The sequence below is a fragment of the Danaus plexippus genome (assembly GCF_018135715.1).
Source record: "Danaus plexippus chromosome 13 unlocalized genomic scaffold, MEX_DaPlex mxdp_15, whole genome shotgun sequence".
NCBI lineage: Eukaryota > Metazoa > Arthropoda > Insecta > Lepidoptera > Nymphalidae > Danaus > Danaus plexippus.
In genome coordinates, this window is record NW_026869849.1 from 6793949 (window position 1) to 6809422 (window position 15474).

The window sequence follows — 15474 nt, forward strand, 5'->3', positions numbered from 1 at the left end:
TACACATTAATTGGCTGACATGAGCTAGTTTTACATAGGAGGTCTGTTCAGAAAGTATAGCGATCTCAAAGTTTATTCATAAATTATTTAGTTATCTATATTTTTTTTATTTTATATCGTTAAAAATAAATCCCTCCCGAATATACACTTTTGGATACGATCTTGGAAACCCTTTAAAATATTTTTATGTCTCTTGCTCAGATCATCCTTCGATAATGTTTTTTTCTCCTCAATCGCAGAGTAGCGTCGTTTTAAGTTACGGGAACAAGAATTGGTCACACATTCCTGATCTAGGGAACACATTGTCCAAAAATTTGTACAATATTATATGTGGAAAAGAAAATTTTTCATCAAATCAGCTCGTTACCTGCAGGTAATCCTCTTTAACCGGTCTGCTCTGTGGCAAGAAGTTATTATGCACAGTCGCCCTTCAAGTTTTCTCATTAAACCTAACCTAACCCGCTTCACTCGTTCTTGTCTCATACTTTATCTTGTATTTGGATAATTCATGTTTCATTTCCATTTTATAATCAAGGACCCAAAATTCGCTACCAGTTACGGACCTTTGGAGCAATATTCGACCCCCGGGGGTAGAGACCAACAGTGCGCAAGCAATATTAATACGATGTTGTTTGAGTATGTTAATGAAATTGAGTATTTTTTGAGGCGATACATCACATGTCCAAATCATTGGTAAAAGTCGACAGAAGAGCCAGTTGGTATATTTGGATCCTCAGCAACTTTTTTAATTGGCTAAAATATTTTTCTTTTCCTTTATCTTGTGTTCGTTTGTTATACTCCCACACACTCTTTTTTCACTCATACCCTCTCGGCCCTTTGAGAACATTTTCAATCTATTCTCGATCTTAACGGTCTCACTGAACCCCACAGTCCACATTCGGTTTATAGCTGTTCGTAATTTTTTTATTACACAATTTAATGCACATTATTTGATATTTTTTTACGAAATCAATGAAAATTGACAACGAGCCAAGACACGTACAAATAAAACGGATGTAAAAAATTTACTGAACTTTCAATAGGTCCGAATTTAGTCGGTTTAACTTAAAGATAAAAACTCGAAAACTGAAAGTAAGTAATCCGCGTATATCAAAATTCTTCATACTATCTGAACAGGCTGTAGTATGTATAGCAACTCACGAAATATATTTACTACATGGATATTCATTGTAGCACGGGTTCAGCGAGGTCTAGGATTCACCCCGTAACTAGTTCCCCAAACAAAGTTAGTTGCGGAACTTTTAATTTGCTCCGCTGAAACACTTTAATATATACGGCTCAGGTTTGCACGTTTTGGAATATTCAAGTTATTAATAAACTCGACATCAGAATTTTTAATTTTATGAATATAATATAATATTAGATTTAAGAAATGCTTTAAAAATCGTTGAGAATATTAATGAAAAAGATAATACGGTATTTATAATTTAATACATATGTATATATATGTGTGTATGTATATATAACGTCGTAATATGTGTTTGGAACTTCAATGTTCATTTAAATTATACGAATTGCGGATTCAATTACATCAGCAAGAGCTGCCAGCTATTATATAAATTATATTATGACATAACACTCCGATACAAATAACATTACTCACATTAGCTTTCATATGTAATGTGTTTCATAGAGAATATTATAATAAAAATATTTTGCCATCTTTACATGATAATTAATGTTATGCGGAGAATAATTCCGTTATTTAACGTTCTTTTGTTGTAATTAATTAGATTAATACATCGAGTTAAAGATTATCTTATTAACTTGTTACTTTACGGTTATTGTTAGATGTAAAGAAACATTGAACTGTGTCCGGATGGTCCGAAATAGAAATGGTCATCGTAAATCATAATATTATTATAACCCAAACTTATATAAAGTATAAAAGAAAGTTAAACTATTTTTTTGCTAGAAAATATCGTTTTTAGAATATTTTACCAAATGTAACACTATTTCATTAAAATTTATGAAAAATTTAAGTCTTATTTAATGTCAAAAATATCGTGTAAATCTTAATATTCCGTGTGAAACACTAATCATTCAACGTTATAGTGTAATTCAACCATAGAGGTTTCAATAAAAAAACAAGGTCAGCTTATTTTTTTATGCACAGATAATTCAAATTCAAGCTACAGACCGCCACTCCGGCTGTATAGTGAAAGCCTTTTGCATTTTAATTACGATCGTATCGAGGCTCGTATCAATTACTCGATGTGGTTGTATAAAAAAACACACTATATTTAGGTTAATTAAATTTTTCCTAAACTTTTACATGAATACGATTTAGCGATAGGCAATGGAGAATTCCTAAAAGTATTGAAACAAAAGATCTTTTTTAAATTTTTACATTATATTAACTGAGAGACAGCTTTGTTCGTTATTTGAAAATACTGTCATAATAAAAATAAGACAAGAAAAACGGGAAATTTATTTGTCTATTAATTTGTCTTTAAATTCTTCGGGTATTAAATATTTATGTTGAATAATACGACAATTATTTGTTTAGATAATAAATATTATTTTACATATTGTTTATACTAAAATTCAATATAATTAATTCTTACTTTGATTTAAGTTTCATTCAATACGATTTTCATAGAGTACGTTTGTATCTTGTATAATAGATATCACAGAGGCCAATTATTTTACGCCATTGAAAGCTAACACTGTAGAAAATTACTTGTTTCATTTAATATACAAGTCCATAGTAATAGATAAATGAAAATAAATAAATTTATATAAAACATATTTTTGTGATGTAGCGTGTATCTGTGGCGTGTTTATGACGCAACATGCTTTTATAGCTCTTTGTTGTTAAAATTCACTTTATAATAACATTCTTTTACAAGTTATACACATTTTTTTTATCTTAATTCATATAAAATAACTGGTTTATCGCTTTCATTATCCTAACTCTTAGTTTTTTTTTATGTCAAAAGGAGGCAAACGAGCAGACGGCCTACCTAATGGAGGTAGTACCGTCACCCATGGACATCCGCAAACAATTTTGCAGATGCGTTGCCACCCTTATTTGGGGAAGAGGAAGAGGAATGGATGGGAAAAAGGAAAGGGTGGGAAAAGGGAAAGGGCAACCGGCTCTCTCACTCATCGGACGAAATATATTGTTTATAATAAATAAAATTTAATAACAAAATATAATTAAGCTTGTGATATATATTTAAAATATAGTTTATTTCATTACCTGGAATGGTTTTAATTAAAATATAACACAAACATTACGTAAATTAACAATTGAAATAAGTAAACAAAGTGTGTGAGGCCGGTCGTGCCAACACTAGTGGCAGCAATTCAAATTATTAATTACTTCGTCCTCGGAGGGAAACTGGCGAGTGGACACGTGACGTTACACCGCCGCCATTTTAATTACAAATGGCTGACATTTTATCACAGTTAATAAAATAGGTTAAACTAATTTTACATCGCTTTTTGCTATGAAAATTTAAGTTTTAATATTGATTTATCATGATAGAAGATCATTTGTGATATATATATTCAATATCAATGAATTCAATTGTTATATATTTTAAAAGATATGTAATAAAACGTGTCTTACGTCTGAATCCGCTCCTTTGTCGGCTCCGGGGCAAGTAAAGGTGACGTACTCGTGACATCTTTTGTGTACGACGAAACTGCACACTGGAAGAACAAATGGTATATAAAATACTGTACGAGAATTTTGCAGCGAGAACTGTGATACCGTACACACAACTGCACATTTCAGACGTTACATTACAGAGGATTTTAGAGACACGTTCCGCGATATGCAAGGTATTTCATATAGGAGATGGTCTTTAATATTGTCGCGAGGAAACAGGAATGAATATAACATTTTTTTTGTTACAAATAATTTATTTCATTGACAAAATATACTTTATTTTAAGGACTTTTCATCATTCCTTGTATACTAAGAATTGTACAGAATTAAAAATTCAGTCAACTTTGAAAACACTTGCAAAATAAAACACGCAAGTGACGTGATTATGTTTTTTTTTTTATGTAAACTATTTGTTCATTCCATCAAATTTGTTTCACATGAAAAATTAGATATTATTTTAATTTGAATATTTTATTTAAAGTATTTGCTCACCTTGACACTGAAAGCCTTGTTTGCCGAAGCCCCTGGAACAAAATGGAACAATTAAATTTTATATATTACATTGTAGAACCATTAATTATAAAATACCAACAACATTTACAATTCATATTCATTCAACTGATATAACGTATTATCGACTGTAGAGTATTATTCAATTTAAAAAGCACCTCAGCCAAGTGCTTTGTTTGCGATATTCGATCGAGACATCAGACATCCCAAAGCGGTGTACTAGAATTCTGTACGACGCGATAAAAGTTCAATTGAGAACATAGCAATAATAAAGTTCAATAGAATATGCCGCGTGTTACTGATATATAGACGCCAATAACTCTGTGGAACCTTAAAAGAAGCCATTCGCTGCTACTCAAACTCCATCTATGGGCACATCTTTGTAAGGCCTGATCTAACTTAAGAGCTCCTCTGAAGATATTTTTCATTGTCACGCATTTACTACTCGGGACTTCAATAATGATAACTTCATTCAAAATTATTATTTAATTAGCAGAGCAAAGGAGATTTCTTTGAATATATCTTTCGTATTTACTATCCCAAATGTGGTTTTTAAAACTACGACGTCAGCGTTACTGACGTCACTAATGTCTTTGTTCTTAATTGTCGTCAGGCTCTCGGGCTATTGAAGGTAGATGATGATGTAGATGGAGAGTAAAAGTCATTCGCTCCGATATATCTAATACATTAAAAAGAAATGGGCGATTTATCTTTACATATTAATAAAATCGTTTATTTTGTTATTTCATATGAAAGGTGTATAAAGTAAAATATGTTTATTTTTTTGTAAGATCATACTAATGAATGGAAACACATTTGTATAGCGTGTAAAAAGTAGATAGATATTTAAATGGATCAGAAGCTATGCTGTTCTTCGGACCAAGAGCAACTCCAATTGATGAGAAGCTTAATTCCACCTCAGGTAAATATAGCACATATAAAGGCAGCAGGTCGAATAACAAAGAGCAAATGGAACGGGACTTAGGACGTTCGGCTTTCTATTAAAAAAATCCATTGAAGTATAAAGGTCATCCCGAAGAAAGTTAATTGAATTAAACATTTATAACCCATAACCATCTTTTACGTCAGTGGGTAATCTTGGGGATGGCAGTAATAAAGCTAATGCACTGTAATACATTACATCATAATATGAATTGCAGTCTTCGTAAATCCCATTACCAATATTGTGGGAGTCAAGGGTCAACAGCAGGGTTGTCACTATTTTGTATTTTTTCCCTTTCAAGTCCTAAGCAATAAGTGGTTGTAAATACATGAAATTTAACATCCGAGTCATTGAGTATAGATGAAATATATATATATATATATATTTAATTTAATTTAATAATATATATATAACATATACGTAGTGATTTATTGACAGTTGTGTTAAAACTTTTATCAATATTTATACAAATTGACAGTAAAATCAAGAAATGTGACAACCCTAATAAATAAATATCTTATACGGACCGATGGAATTTGTTATTCAAATATTAGAGATTTATCTTTAGATTACATTTCATTACCCTTTAAAGTTTTTCAGTAAAAAAAGGACAAAAGCCATGAAGACGCCAAAGTTGTAATGTAACCGACAGCACAAGTTTTAATCCGATTACAATTATCAAATTACTTTAATGTCCAATGTTAAATAACATCAGCCATATTTGTTTGTTACTTTGATAAAAAGCGAAATTAAACGACGTCGTTCCTTTTACGAGCCATTAGGGCAAGATAATAAAATAACCGACAGTCAAGAATATTATAGTTAATATTTTAAATGAAACACAAGTACACACATACATATTAGTTGACAAGCGTAATTAGATTATTGTCCACTACGTGGTTACGCCAGGCGATGTCACATTTTAATACAAAAGCATTTTGAGATAACAAAAAGAAAAAATATTAATACAAATTATGATTTAGCCTATCATCGAAGTGATAGGAATATAATCAAAAAGGTTGTATGCAAATAGATTTAATTTAAATCTAGTTGTATAGAATAACACACAATAAGAATTGATAACAACTGTCACTACAATGACAGAATGTAAGTAGGACGTCGTGTGCGGATAGCATTGCTTACTAGAAACTTGTATTAAAATTTTATAATAATATCTATAAATACTTTTTAAATTATACAGTTATATAAAGAAAACAAAAGTATTTATTCATAGTGAAAAAGATATGCTAATAAAAACATAATTTGAAGTTCATTTTCGATGTCGTTTTAATGGAATCAAATATGACATGAGTACTGAATAATAGAATTAATTACTCGATTATTTCTAGCAATTTATATTTTCTAGAAAAGTCTGTGTTTTACTCCGCTCTAAATAATGTTTTTATAAATGAAATTAATTATTTTCATTACCTATCTGCCAGTGAAAGAACCATCAAAATCGCTCCCGCCGTTTCAAGCAAAAAGTTGGACACGGAACAAAAAGTTGGACAAAATTTTTAAACATTTTCTTTTATTATATTTGCCACGTACACATTGAAATGCAATAAAATAAAAATATTTTAATATAAGACAGATACTATAATTTTATTTGATTATCATCCATAAAGCACATTGTTCAAGTCACAATCACTGACGACGATCCAACGCTTGCTTGTTCCATAAATCCTGCTAAATCGAAGTCTAGATAAGAACACGCTCGACAAACCATTTATCTAAAATATGATCTCGACGTCTCTGTTTGCTAATATCCGAATTGCTGAAAAGTCTATTGGTTTTATGTACCGAATTGTTTGCACTGGCTCTCTCTAGGATACGAGTACTTTGATTGTTTGATTTTTCTGTTGTTTCATTGAAACATAGTTTATTATTTGTTATCTCAAAGGTTCTGTTTTTGTTATGTTGTATTCCAGGCCGTGGCCTTAATTATATAGGAGCTTCATTAATAATTGAAACCGTAAAGCACTAAGTATAATAATAATTAATGGTACTTTTTAGATGTCTTTCAGTTTAGAGATTTCAGACTTAATAGAGAATGAAAATATTGTTTTAATGATTTTTTAAAGGATCTTGTCTTACAAGCGAGGCGATTCGTGTCGTACTAATTACAATGTACTATAATCCTTACAATTATTTTTAAGACTGATTATAATTAATTATAATAGTGAACCATTGTATTTTTGTAATGGCAACATTTACGTATCAACATGTATTTGAAAACTATAAATACTGGCTTCGGCTATTTTGTAAGACATTACTTAAAGTAACTTAAAGAACACTGAGAAACTAATCTGAACCTGTACCTCGAATACTTGCATTATCATGATCGGTCCTAATCAGTACACTGCTGTTCATAAGCCTCTCTCATACCACGCTACCGAGTCCGAACTTCAGTTCTTCCCCCCCAATATCTTTCCTTTATCTTAGATATAATCGTCCCAATTCGTTCACTACCTCATTTAGCGGTTCACGGTCTGCGCTCTAGAACAAGTTTACCAGAACAGCCGTCACTTGTATATGTGGCCTGTCCACTGGCAACTGCCACTTAAGTTGTTTAGCTGACCTATGTTAGTTTCTTAGCTCTCTCACAAATAACTCAGTTTAGCATTCAATACCCGAGATACACTCTGTACATAGCTCTCTCCATAGCTCGCTGAGTGATTTGATACTGGCCATGGCATACAACGATATTATTATAAGAACAGCGAATATAACAATATTTTTGAATATTAAAAGCTCTTGTAAATTCGTCAACCAAACTAACTACTAAAATATATCTGTCAATTGATATATTATCAGTGTCTAAACGTTTGTGTATTAAAACGTCAGACACTCGGCCGGTGTCGCTGCGGATAAATGTCCCGCGGAAACCAAAAACACTCATATTATATTACGGAAAATGTAGCGGGAATCATTTATAGGGCCCCTACTACTTTCATGATATACTTTAGTTTAAAATGTATGTATAAACCATATATGTATACTTTCTTTTTTGCACACACACACATATAATATATATTATATGTGTGTGTGTGCAAAAAATAAATGTTATAAATATATGAACGACATAAAAAAATAACATCTCAAGTGTCCTAAAAATATTTTTACGTCTGGGGTCATTGTCGTCGATACGCCGTACATTTATAATATAATAGAAAGGTATTAAGAATATAGAGATCGTAGTAGGAGGCTGGCAGGCGGCCAGCTTGCCAAGTTGCCATCGCACTTATAAAATATCCGCTACACGTTGTTGAAATACCGGCTTTACACGATTTCATAACCTTAAATGTCGACTACGGAATGTGCAAAATATTAAACTGTTGCTGTCGTGAGAACAATATTCAAATGACGCGGTATTATTAAATGCTTCATATTCTCATATAATTTATATGAATATTGTTCAAATGTTTTGAACATTACTCTACTTTGAATCCATGGCTTATCCTTTTTGTATAGACAAAGTCTCTGAAGCTAGTTAGACCATGTTTTGCCACTTCCGATGACTGGCGCTTACAAGTTTTACTTGAGGGATTCGAGGGTTGTTTCTGTAACCTCATTACTAAATTATAAATAACCATCGCTATACATATATCTGTTAAGATTGTATTTTTATTTGGTCCACAATAACTCTTGTTCCCAATAAAAAATATAAAGTATAATATAAGGGATCTTGAAACAAATATATCTTATACACGAGACCTAGACCAGATAATAGGTGAGCCGGCTCCGACAGTGCCTACATATAATGCTTATTTAAATTTATGCTCCCTCGGGAGTTTCCCATTTTCCATTTTCCCAGGAACCGTTTTACATCAGTTCCCGTCGGATTCATCCTCAAATCTCTTAAGAAATATATTTTAACCTAATTCTTTTTCATCTCCGGCGAAAAATATTCTTTTCAGTGTAACGTATTCCTTTGATGATTACCTTATACTATTATATTATTTGTGTAATTTGTCATTCACAATTTAGTCGGGATGAAATTTTCATCAGTAATTCGTTTTGTCTCAATTTATTTAATTTTATATTATTTTCATATTTTTATTCTCTGATCATATTGAAAATTTATTTAAACAAAAAACTGTTAATTACTCTGATGAACACGAACACGTTTTTGACATGAACTAAATTAATTCCTATTTATTCATGATATAAATGCAATTATAAAATAATTTATATTTTAAATTAAATTATGAAACACAAACGCTGTCATATTGAATATTTTAAGATATTTTAATGTGTGGGAGTTGGCAAATGTCCAGTGCAATGCAATCGCAGTCATACAAATATTGTTAATTAGCTTATTTATGTGTGTATATATGTGTGTGTGTGTGTGTGTGTGTGTGTACAGAACTATTCTGAGGCTAGTGGTATATAAGTAAAACCAGGCTTTTTCAGGTTTATATTTATTTAATTATATATCTTTATCATTAATTGCACGCAATACATACTTATTCAACATTCAAATGAACAAAAAAGACCATTGAAATAATATCACAGTCTTAAGAATTTTATATAATCCCGTCACATATTTCACTTCAACGTAACGAAAAACTATTTTCATTCATTATATGAATTATAAATGTCATGTTTAATGAATTTATAAAAGCTACATTTAATATCACATATTATTATTAATTATCATCTCGTTTCCGTCCAACGACCCGTTAAGATATTGTTGTGCGGTCGATTCCATTAATCTCACGACAACTTCTTGTCGCGATCTTTAATTTTGTAACAATTCTATATATATTTGTTCGTCTCATAAATATTTAAAAAACGTCTGATATATTAATGGCCTATTTGTGTTTTATTTGTGGAATCTCTTTCATACTATTTTTATTCAAAATACATCTCGTCTGTAGAGAACACTAAATCAATTAAAATAAATGTCTATGCTTATTTTATAGAGTAGATAAATAATTTAAAGCAAAAATAACATTTTAGTTATAACCAGCTGTGCCTTTCTTCTATTGCTTTTATTATATATCTGAAAACTAACAAATCTCAAATAACAGTAACCTAAGTTACTACTTATTACATCTGCCAGTGAAAGTTAAATGAAAATCGGTCCATTCGTTCCAGGGATAAGCTGGAAGAGAGAGACAGACAAAATTTGTAAATGAAATTTTGTGATTTATGTGTATATTCATGAGCAATTAAGGAAAGCTGCTAGTATAATTTTACAAGCAGATTTTTAAATTTCATTTATTTATTACAATGATAAGTTCATATAAATAATAATTAATTATAATTTTTTTTATGTGATTTTATCATTGTAATTATTTCAGTGAAAAGTAGTAAATCAGTCGAACCCGTTATTTGAAAGGGGAAGTGCAATATAATTTTCTGCTATTGTAGCATTATTATAATGGAACATCCTAAAGAAACAAAAGATCGGCAAAAACGTCGTAGATTGGCGGCCGCTTGATGAATAAAAAATGATTCACTGAATCAATATAACGACCTCGCTCTATTCATAGCAAAAATAAACCTTCGCCGGGAACATATTAGAAAAAAAAAACATGAACTTATACAAAAGAGTACGCATATAATGACGTCTTTATATAGAATTAAACTTGGTGAATTATACGTGTAATACATCGAACTGTACGATAGAGAGAAAGTATTACGTGCTCTGTTTATGCGATGGAGTACGCTTAATCACAATTACCGTAGCACGTTTATTGTTTCACCCTTCGTTGTTAGGCACTTAGCACTCCGGCAGGGACGCCGGCGGATTTACGACTGAACAATTCCTACACGATCCTACGAAATACAGAAATCCCTTTAGATTGGTAAAAAAAAAACACGTTTCTATACAATATATATTTAACACTGGAATATTTGAAAGACTACACAGTAAGCGATGCATTGATCAATTAAATGTTTTGCGTATTATTGAGAAATTCGGTTGTTTCATTAGTAATACGTATTTTACTCAAAACCAGAACTAATCGTTGATTTAGAACATGACATCAACTAGTGACGTCATTACTAACGGATACTGATTACGTTACAATGAGCGAGTGTTGCAATGACTTGTGAACTTGTGTGCCAGACATGCAACTTAAACAAAAACAAAATCTTTCTTATTATAACAATCTCACATTGAATTTAATTATTAAAATTCTTTAGTTTATTATATAATTCTCATAATAGAGATATATGTAATTCATAATCAATGTGTATGTCGTAACGTATTCAATAATATATTAATAATTTTCATTTTCTTGTCATTCTTTTGTGTGATATTATTTTTTATCTATATTGGAATTCAATTCAGCCAAAGAAAAATAAATTACAATATTACTAGGGTTTTGTTAGATTTTTTCTCTCATATCTCATAAAACCTCTGACGTTACTTGTGTGGACGTGCCCTTATCCAGAGAACAATGTTGTCCCAGTTCAGAGTCACAATGTTTGCGGTCTGTGCGTTTAATCGATTTACGGCTGGGACCCAAGTTATGCTGCGGGTTCATAAATCGAATATTATAGTGGGTTGATTGTTTCATTACAAGATGAATTCTAAATTTAAAATTTTCTCTACCTTGTTTGTGTATGTTTATTTTTAAATTTCAAATTTAAAACTTTAAGCTAGTACCTTATTCTAACATATTCTTTTCCATTTAGATTTCCTTAAACAATAAATTTATTTTTTTAAATTTATAACTGTAGTAATATCAATGTTATATTTCCTATTTCGTGATACCTATCAGAACCAGTCGAAGAAGAATGAGTGTGCGTCAGAAGCTGAAGTGAACGACATAGTTAACTTGCGAGTGATGTTTCATTGTATCAAATATTAAATTAAACACACTAATAATGAAATCTAAGACTTTCGTTCATTCATTAATTTAAATAAAACTAACGTTTTTCAGATACTACGCGTATTTTATTATTTTAAACTACATACTCCCGTCGTTACTTCGCAGCACACATGTTCACGAAAAATATTAGTTTCATTTAAAAATACTAATACAAACTACGTGAAATACATAATTACATAAAAACGATATTTTCAAACCGTATCAGTAATACGAAGTCGCTGGTGGTGTCTGTGTGTGACGGTTAACAGCAAAAGGCTTATTCAATACAAATCATCTACGAAGCCTTATTCGTAATGAATTCCGTTCCGTTCAAATATAACTATATACGTAAAACTACCTGAATCATCTCCACAGCTATCTCTGATCCGGCTTCTGAACTCGGAGTAATTTTAGAGCTCCGCTGAATATTCAGTTTCAATTCCTCTCATCTGTACATTCAGGTATTTCGGATCTAGTTTCACTTATGCAGATCAGAGTTAAATTTAATAATAATTAGAGCGATGAAATAAAAAAAATATTTGTAATTAATTTAAAAACATTAACAATATTTAAGAAAACTATTTCAGAAAATGTATGATGTATGATTACTTATGGTACTTGTACTAATAATAAGTTTTGCGATCTTGTATTTTTTATTACATCTATAGATACGATCCAATCCAATAACATCCAAAAATAACACGATATCTATGTATATATATCTATAGTTTTTATTACATCTATAGAAATTAAGAATTCAAAGTAATATCTTTCAGCAATAACGGAGAGGCACACCAATTAGAACAGTGTTTGAGGAACATAAAAAAAGTAGAATTCATTCTATTTGTCGAGTTTTACTGGGAACAAAGGATAACTCGGTGCGGACACAGAGAGTTAGGCTGAAGTTTTTCAATACACGAACTGTCATACAATCTACTGGTACTAAAATATATACATATAATATACCTAATCCCAACTTTTATAATTTATTAATTTTCATTATTCAAATTATTTTCAATTTATATAATTGCAATAATAACTTTATGAGCCAAATTATGCTTGAAATAGATTATAATTGATTAATTAAATTAAAATTATTCAGTACTCTCTTAGTAAAGATATTTTTATATTATAAGATCCGACGAAATTTCTACTAAACAATATCTAATATGTATATGTCGATTTATATTAAATATTAAAATAAATGAATCGTGTCGAAGTTTCTTCGGAATCAAAGCGTCATTATATAAAAGTTGTTCCCATTGTAAAGGCTGTTTAAAGTTTGATTGGTCCGTCAAAGTTAAATGAGACGGCAGCGGCGTCGGTATCAACGAGACCTCAAGTAGCTTCGTTATTGAATATTCAATACACAGCCGTATAGTATAAACTATACAATAATATATTCAGTATATATACGGACATATATTTACATTTTATATACATTATTGTTTTTTGTATATTTTTCCTTTATCATTTATAATATATAATGCAAGTTAAAAATTTGTTGAAAGCTGTTCTCAATTTTCTTTTGATAACTAACAAGGTAAGATGAATGTAAGTAATGACTTTATCTAAATATTTGAAGTTTGTAGGAAGGAAACAAAACGAAGTTTATACGAAGAAATTTTTTTTGATAGCTTCGTCACAAAAACTCACAGTCAGATGAGATGTACCACGGATCCTACAGAAAAACTGTATATATTAATACATTAATCAAAAATAGCATAAAAGCATGTGTGAGTGATATTATGTTTACAATATTGTTGAGGTGATACGTAAATACGTAAATTTAAAATTAAATTAAAAAGTATATAATGAAAAATTCATCGGCACAAGCTGGGTACGATGGTTTAGTTTTTAAAACACACGCAACACTACATTCCGTAGGTTGTAGATTTAAATACTAGCCGTTTAGATGAAATCTACTAATTTAAATATAAATTAAACTTCTAAATATATTACTTATAATAGAAGCAACGAACAGGCTTGAGCATTAATCAAAAATCATTTTTAATATTTATACACGAAACCTTAGTAATAACACATAAGAGATACAAGTTTTACAAAAAGAAATCAAAACTTCATTCCAAGTCGAAGGTTACGTCTACGACGTAGAGTCGTAGCGACATGCTACGAAAATCGTAGCACAGTCTACGTTTCAATTTACACGAAATAAGCGAAATACAAATGAATGTGAGCTTCACGAAACATCTTAGAGAACGACGAACGATAACACTCGCGAACAAATGTTTAACGTAGACTTATAAAGTTGTATACAACATACAATACTAAATGTAACAATTTACGGCATAAATGAAGTCACATAAAGATATAACACTATGAAAAATGGATAATTAAAATGAACATCACCGTCACATTATGAATAAATGACAGACAAATAAAACTATAGAGAGAAAAACTAGAGGCCAGAGGAAAAGATAGTAGGGAAACTAGCTCTGAATGAAACACTGACCTATATTAGAGACATAGCCAACAAAAACGTTCAGATGCTATGGTTTGATATACGATGGCAGTACATTGACGTGATGCTGACATCACGACTAACTGTGTCACCTGGATATGTCTGTGTTATAGTGAATCACTGGCTCTGTCATAAATATTGAACGCTCAACATGAATATCTCAAATAAGCTTACATTACGCGCGATTCATGTTTAATAGATTAGTATTTAATTTCTGGCTGTTAAAAATGAAACTTTACATGTATATAAATATATTTATAATTCCTATTATTATTATTTAAAACTTATTTATTTTTAATCTATATTACCAAAAAATATAAAATCGATCAAAATATAGTATAAAAAAAAAAAACTTTAATATGTATATCTATAGTTTTCATAGTTTTATATAATTATAATATTTATTGTCTTTATGTTTTATTTCAAACCCGACTGTACATAACAATACGGTATTAATATTTCGTACCTCCACGGCGGAGTGCGGTCGATGTGCGCGCGCAACAGGTGACCTCTTACCACCTGACTTTATTAATTGCACATTATATATATGCTATATGTATGTACAAACATCACGCTCTGTGTTCAGTTGGAGCGCTTTTTATATCAACTTATATATTTACTACACTCAAATAATAATGTTAACGCTTACAGTTTGTCACTTAAGAATGTTAAAAAGATTTTGAATTTAAAGGTAATATTTTTCACGGGCAAAAATCAATACAGCTTTGAGTTTAAATTTAAAATTAAAAAAAAAAATAAGATGCAAAATTCATGAAACCTGTAAGGTCTGGAATATATATATATTATATATATTAACATCATTTACAAATTTACGTTCAATATCGATGTAATTTAATAATAAAATTATACAATAGACCCTCCAAACAATACAATCATTATCCTCATTATTCATCTCAAATTTAGACTTAGGCATTTTTAGTCAAGTTTTATATTAGCAGTTTCATTCACACAGAAATATATTCAATTTATATTTTATCTAAAAGCCCAATTTTATGTCGAGCATCGACAAAATCAAGTCCAAATAGGATCAGGTGCTATTGGGAAAATCAGG

At 30.3% G+C, this 15474-nt stretch overlaps 1 protein-coding gene across 1 annotated transcript in view; it reads right to left on the reverse strand.

Annotated features, from left to right (window-relative positions):
* The window catches only part of LOC116770115 (protein kinase C, brain isozyme), a 102511-nt gene that overhangs the window by 11483 nt on the left and 75554 nt on the right, over window positions 1-15474 (reverse strand). Inside the window, exons 2-3 of the mRNA XM_032661468.2 lie at window positions 4133-4164; window positions 3599-3681 (exon numbers count right to left, since the gene is read on the reverse strand). Of these exons, the coding sequence (XP_032517359.1) occupies window positions 3599-3681; window positions 4133-4164 (115 nt within the window). The remainder of the gene's footprint in view (window positions 1-3598; window positions 3682-4132; window positions 4165-15474) is intronic.